Source organism: Limulus polyphemus, unplaced genomic scaffold (assembly GCF_000517525.1).
Source record: "Limulus polyphemus unplaced genomic scaffold, Limulus_polyphemus-2.1.2 Scaffold1543, whole genome shotgun sequence".
Lineage (NCBI taxonomy): Eukaryota > Metazoa > Arthropoda > Merostomata > Xiphosura > Limulidae > Limulus > Limulus polyphemus.
Genome location: NW_013667153.1, coordinates 66,568 through 73,233, shown reverse-complemented (window position 1 = coordinate 73,233; position 6,666 = coordinate 66,568). Strand labels below are relative to the sequence as shown.

The window sequence follows — 6,666 nt, the reverse complement described above, 5'->3', positions numbered from 1 at the left end:
CGAATACAACTCACAAACACATATTCTCTTTTCTTAGCCCCCCCCCCCCCCAATGGCACAGCGGTATGTCTGCGGACTTACAACAGTAGAAATCGGGGTTCGATACCCGTGGTGGGCAGAGCACAAATAGCCCTTTGTGTAGCTTTGTGCTTAACTTCAAAAACAAACAAATTAATTTTCTTATCCTTTTTTTATAAATTAGAGGGATTAATTATCGAAAAAAAAAAGTTATTTTAATTTGTTTGTTTTGAATTTCGCGCAAAGCTACACGAGGGCTATCTGCGCTAGCCGTCCCTAATTTAGCAGTGTAAGCTAGTCATCACCACCCACCGCCAACTCTTGGGCTACTCTTTTACCAACGAATAGTGGGATTGACCGTCACATTATAACGCCCCCCACGGCTGAAAGGGCGAGCATGTTTGGTGGGATGGGGGTGCGAACCCGCGACCCGCAGATTGCGAGTCGAGCGTCCTAACCACCTGGCCATGCCGGGCCAGTTATTTTAATAAATTGATCAATTTACAGATAGTTACGGCGCTTGACTCGTAATTGTGGATCGCGGGTAGTTTCATCACTTTACATGCTCGCCCTTATAGGCGTGATGACATCATAATGTAACAGCCAATCCCACTATTCGTTAGTAAAGAATAGCCCAAGAGTTGGCGATGGGTGGTGTTGACTAGTTGCCTTCTCTCTAGTCTATCACTTATAAATTAGCAAGTTTGAACAAAAATTCAAGATATTTTTTGCTGCAGTAGTATTAGGTATAAATTGTTTACAAAATAATATAATACAATAAATTTACAATTTAGTTTAACAGTACTTTTACATTCATCATTCATAATCTTTTACCTCCCCCCACTCCAAAAAAAAAGTAAACCGAATCTCAAGTCATTTTAGGTCTGATAAATATTCCACAAAGTTAGTAATAATCTTTAAATCTTTACCGGAAACCATGACGTCACGAGAACGACATACTGAACGTCACCACTCATGGAATTCCTTAAGAGAGTGATAGTTATGTCAGCATCTTTTATCTATCCTGAAGTTTAAAGTGTAATTCAGGGTTGCAAAAACATATATATAAGTTTGTTAAAATTTTGGCTTCATTCTCATTTTTATGACGATTGGTGGAGCTGTAATCACAAAATTTTCCAAAGAAAACAATTTCAAGTATGTCCAAAATACCTGGAGGTGAAACTCTTTTACTTCAAAAGCTGTGGAATATTATCATATATAAACGTCAGAGGTTGGAGCGTAACATATTTATATTTGTGGAATGAAAGATGCCCTATGTATATCTGTCCCTTTTATTACACAGGCCTGCATCTGTTCCTTTTATTAGAAAGGTCTGCGAATTTAAACTACATAACAGTTGTTTTGGTTTTAATAACGGATTTTCCATAATTCAGCTACGCAGATTTCGAAAATAATATTCATTTTTTTTCTCTCACGTAAGGATTTTTACAAATCATGAAAAAATCTCTTACTTAGGTCACATTATTATTTCGTTTACCACAATGAAATTTTTTTATTATTATGTTTGTTTCTCGTGGGTTCTAGAACGATCGATAAGACTCTCACGTCGTGATTGGTCTAGAGAAATCTATAGATAGTGGTTGTCAACATTTTAAACATAAAAAAATGTGACCCGATTTCAATTAAAATGACGTTTTGTGAAAAATCTGTACGTGATGGGAAAAAATGGATATCATTTTCGGATTCAGCGTACAGGAATTACTGTATAACATGTAAATATTTCAAGACAATAAAACCATCGCAGGCCTGCGTTATCTATAGTGCATGATTGATCATATAGATAATTAGTTCCATTATAATTTACGAAACCTTCTTTTGGTTACATATTCTGTCTGTTCTCCAACCTACGTTGATAACTTGAAGTATTTAAATTTCGTTATTAAACTGTTATTACGATTATTGTCGGGAGGCTTCTCAACTATTAGAATTTATAAAGCCTTCTTTAGGTTACTTATTCTAATACTTTCTGTTCTCCAACCTGCTATGGTAATGTGATATGTTTATATTTTGTTACTAAACTGTTGTGTGCGATTATTGTGTGTGTATGTGTGTGTCGGGAGTCTTCTCAAATGAGCTTTCCTCGTGCATTCTGTAGGTGGAGGCGTTGTTTCTGCTGAGATAAGGCGCCTACGTAGGATACAGAAACCAGCAACCATTGCCCTCAAACACCTTGAGAGAGAGACTTCTCATACTTGCCAGCCAACATAAATCAACTGCCACTAGAAGCAGATGCCGTATGGAGGCCATAGTAAATCTCGTATATTGAGGTACTGTATTTGGGTGCAGGAAATATTGGAATAGATGAAGAGAGAGAAAGATTTTGAGCAGATGCTTACACATTGGATGTAACGAATGCTGCGATTGGACGCCTAAAGCTAAGAGAGAGAACAGAATTCTAGCTACGTATTTCCGCCACCCTAAAACAGGTTGGGTGCAGGACGAGAAACTGGCTCGACTTACGGCGATGTCTTCGTCAGGTAGACAGAACATCGCCCGCGTCAAGAGTGTGTGGAGTCTAGCTTCAGTGGTCTGTGACGTAGTACGCAGGAAATCAAGTGTAATAGTGCAACACTGAAGGTTTGTTGTGTACTTTTGCGGATGACACGAGTAACTATAGAGTTCTTGTTCAATAGTCAGTCGCTATGGCTTTTCATGGAGTAAAACGTAGAGAAATAAAGAAACAGTCATACTACGTGTGGTTTCTAGGAGCCAAAGAGAGCAAGGGATTAAGGGGGGAGCAGTATATTCGGCCCATTCTAAACGAACTTTTAGAAGAGGAAAAGCAGTTGGAGCCCGCGAAAGTGACGCTTCAAGTTAGTAGCAAAGGTTTGAAGATAATAGAGAATGTTCCGAGACAAGACAATAGAGGAAAGACTGAACACATTAAGCATTTCATCCCTCACCACGCCATCACATGTGTGATCCAAGAGTCCAAACCAAATGATGATATTGTATGCGCCATTCTTTTAGTTTACAATCCTTTGACAAAATGCCCAGTCCACGTGCATTGTTACAGGTGTGATAGTGTTGAAACGGGCACCACGCTGAGAAACCAGCTTAAGACTCTAACAGATAGGCCGGAAAACCAAAAGAAACTTAGAGAGATTGAAACACGTTTGGAAGCTAAAGGTTTTCTTCCTTATAGAAGACTGAACTCGGATGGGCGCAGTATCAGGACAGAAGGATCAGACCCAACTGATGACTCTCTCTACTCAGATCGAGATATTCCGGGTAAAAACAAAGAGAACATTAATAGTTTGTACGATTCACTTGCAGCTGAGCTGCGTGAAAAATTAAACAACCAGAATTCCTGTCCTATTTTACTCCCTCCTAAGGATTACGACCCGATATCTAGGAAGCAAGGCAAGTTACAAGGCATTGAGGAAAGACGAAGCACTAATTTTCAAATAGTTGGAGTGAATCAGAGGCTAAAGTCTTTTTCAGTTACACGGGACGAAACAAGAGATTCCAGTGGAAACTCGAGTGGGATTGGATCAGATGAGGCTCTTAGTTCTGCCATTCAGGAAATAGCATCTCATCTAGAGTACGAGAAAAAAAGAATTGATCCAGATATCAACTCAGATGATGAAGACTGGCAAGATTCTCTAGCACAAGGAGAAGACCTGATCCTGCCACAATGGAGACAGAGTGTACCACCAGTTCATCGTAACTACGGGCAAAGATCACCAAACCCTGTTCCAAAGAGACCTCAACCCATTTTACCAAATCATTTAGAAAGGAATGTCGTTTCTGGGTCTTCCCGGGACGACTGGTACAGTAGGTTTGAGAAATATACAGGCTCTCAGGACGCATTTAAGTCAGATCGGGTTGGATGTTCTTCACAAAGAGAAGAAGAAGAAGCTTTAACTGATAGTCTAAACAAAACCAGACCTTTCTCTTACCATATTCCAAAAAAAGAAGATATCTCTTTAGGATTAAAGAAATCTGATTTAGATTCACGTGTTGTGTACAGACAGAAAAGTCCAGGTCCACCTCCTCCGGGGCAGATGAATCTCAGACCAGTGTCGTTTCCAAGTACTAAAACAGTTAACAGAAACAGACTTCTTTCTACTTCCTTCAACAGTTATCCATCTCACTCAGACTACCCCCGGGAGTTACGACCTGTAGAACGTCAACGATCTAACCCTGTTCCTGGAGGTTTAAACCGAAACAGTGAGTTTCTACCTAGAAGATACTTTTCTACGCGACCTCGAACTGAGGCTAATCACGCCCCTTTTTATGAGGAGCATGGCCAACAGCTGTCTCCAGTTTGTCACGTTAGCCAAACGTATCGCCGTGATGAAAATCTTCACACAGACAAACACCCATTTGTCCCACTTGGAAAGCCTATAAGTGCTAAAACCCCAGGAGACATAGTGTCTAAGTGCCAAGTAGGACGACACATGGAGAATTTCCGACAGCTACAATATTCACCTGAGGAGAGGCATAAATCCGGTTCTTTTGAACTTCCGGTAAACCCTCGGGAATACCGACATAGCATTGCAGAGCCTTTAAACCGCAGGCTACCGTTGAACTTCCATTAATAAAGATGTGTGCCACGATTGTGAATAATGTGCCTCATGTGTGACACGATCGTCACAAAATGTACAGGTCGTCGTATGTTTACCAACTCAAAGACAATGATTGTTCAGATGCGTTAAATAAATGTTTTGAAATTTGCCACAGAGACGTTTTACCCTCAGCTCAGAAGTGAGTTGTTGTTGCTTTGCTTGTCGTTAACCGCAAAGCTACACAATGGGCTATCTGTGCTGTGCCCACCACAGGTATCGAAACTCGGTTTTCAGCGTTATAAGTCTCGAGACTTGCCGCTGTGTCACTAGGGGGCCCAAACGTGAGAGAGAAGCACCGTGGTGACTGGAAGGTGTTTGTTTCATTTTGTATTTACTTTTCTAAGACTTCAGTTAAATTTTTGAACGTTCTTCATAGTTTAAAACTAATGCTCAAAGATTATGTAGCATAGCCAAAACAATTCTGTAAATACGTTTTATAACCTGTAATTTTATGTGTTTTTATAATTTCGATGTCGTTTGTAAGATTTATGTAGAAGAATGGTGAAATGGAAATTAGTTTTATGATATTAGACGTTTAGTTCCACTGCTACCTTGTAAATCTTATACATTTACAGTAAATATATAGTTAAATACGTTAGCTCTTACTTTGATCTTCATTTTACAAAAATGTGGAGTATTTTAACCTATTTTGTATATATTATGTCCGAAGACTGTACAGAGTTATTTTATATTAAATCACCTTAATTAAACTCTTGGTGATCATAGTGAGTTCAATCTAATGTTGTTTTATTTTTAACAAGTAAAATTAAATCACCGTGCATTATGGGAAGTACGTTATATCTTTGTTTAGAATTGAACACAAAACTATACAATGGGCTATCTGCATCGAAACCCAATTTATAGTGGTGTGAATCCGCAGACGTACCGCTGGGGGGGGGGGGGCAGTACGTTATATGAAAAGGACTATATCACAAAAATAAAATGATATACCTATGAAAGTTCAAACGGATATTTTTAAGTAATGAAAATAATGATAAACTATTTAGTAATAATTTTATTTTCTTTGTTTGTAGTTAAGCACAAAGCTACACAATGGCTACCTGTTCTCTGACCATTGCGGGTATCGAAACCCGGTTTTTAGCGTTGTACGTCCGCAGACATACCGCTGTGCCACTGGGGGGCAGTACTAATGAGAACAATTAAAATATAGGACGAAAGCACTTGGCCACCAATACATCAATTCCCTGTTTTTTATCCTAATCACTATTAAAGGACTTCAATCAACTGGAGATAACCTAATCCAGCGTTTCTCAAAGTGTGGAGTGCACCACCTCAGGGGGGTGCACATGATCTCTTGGGGGGACGAGCAATTAGGGTAGAGTCTATAGCGCAATAATGCAAAATTAAGCGTTATAATATATTATTTTTTAAGGAAAATAAGTAAAAAAAGAAGAGAGGGTGAAATAAACCATATTTATTAAAGGGGGCATGGAGGACACGAGTTTGGGAGCCGCTGACTTAACCTGTACTTGTATTAAATTATGGTTTCTGTTAATGCAAGGTGCCAAACGTGTGTGTCACAAAATGTTGGCTGAGCCGTAAATATGGAAAACTGAATTGCCATAAATGATGATTCGATAGCAATGATTTGATCACGTACCATGGCAACCAGGTGTGATACATATGTGCCAAATTGTCCACCTTTTCAAAACAACAAGTTGTTAACGTATCTTGGCAACTAGGTATAATACATACGTACTAAGTTGTCCATCTTTTCAAAACAATAATTTGTTAACGTATCTTGGCAACTAGGTATAATACATACGTACCAACATTACGTTACGTATTAGAATTTCAAATAGCCTGAAGTTGAGTTAATTGAGAAATTCAAATTTAATAGTTAAATTGTACTTTGGATTTAGTTGTTAAGGTAAAACCGATTTATAGTCAGTTTATGATATTTGCCAACAAGATTGATACACGCAGTTTTCTTTTTTTAACACAAATACGTTTCAATATATACACACAACAATACAATTTACAATAAAAGTTATTACAAACAATGTTTTGCAAACAAAAGTTTCACAAATTTACA

The 6,666-nt window shown here is 38.5% G+C and overlaps 1 protein-coding gene across 1 annotated transcript; it reads left to right on the top strand.

Moving 5' to 3' along the window:
- Positions 1–2,254: 2,254 nt before the first annotated feature.
- Positions 2,255–5,271, top strand: LOC106464020. The gene has a single exon (XM_013924127.2). The coding sequence runs from the start codon at positions 2,682–2,684 to the stop codon at positions 4,581–4,583; it is 1,902 nt and encodes a 633-aa protein (XP_013779581.1). The 5' UTR covers positions 2,255–2,681; the 3' UTR covers positions 4,584–5,271.
- Positions 5,272–6,666: the final 1,395 nt, after the last annotated feature.

Coding starts and splice junctions, on each gene's coding strand:
- LOC106464020 (XM_013924127.2), top strand. CDS start 2,682: ATGGCTTTTCATGGAGTAAAACGTAGAGAAATAAAGAAACAGTCATAC.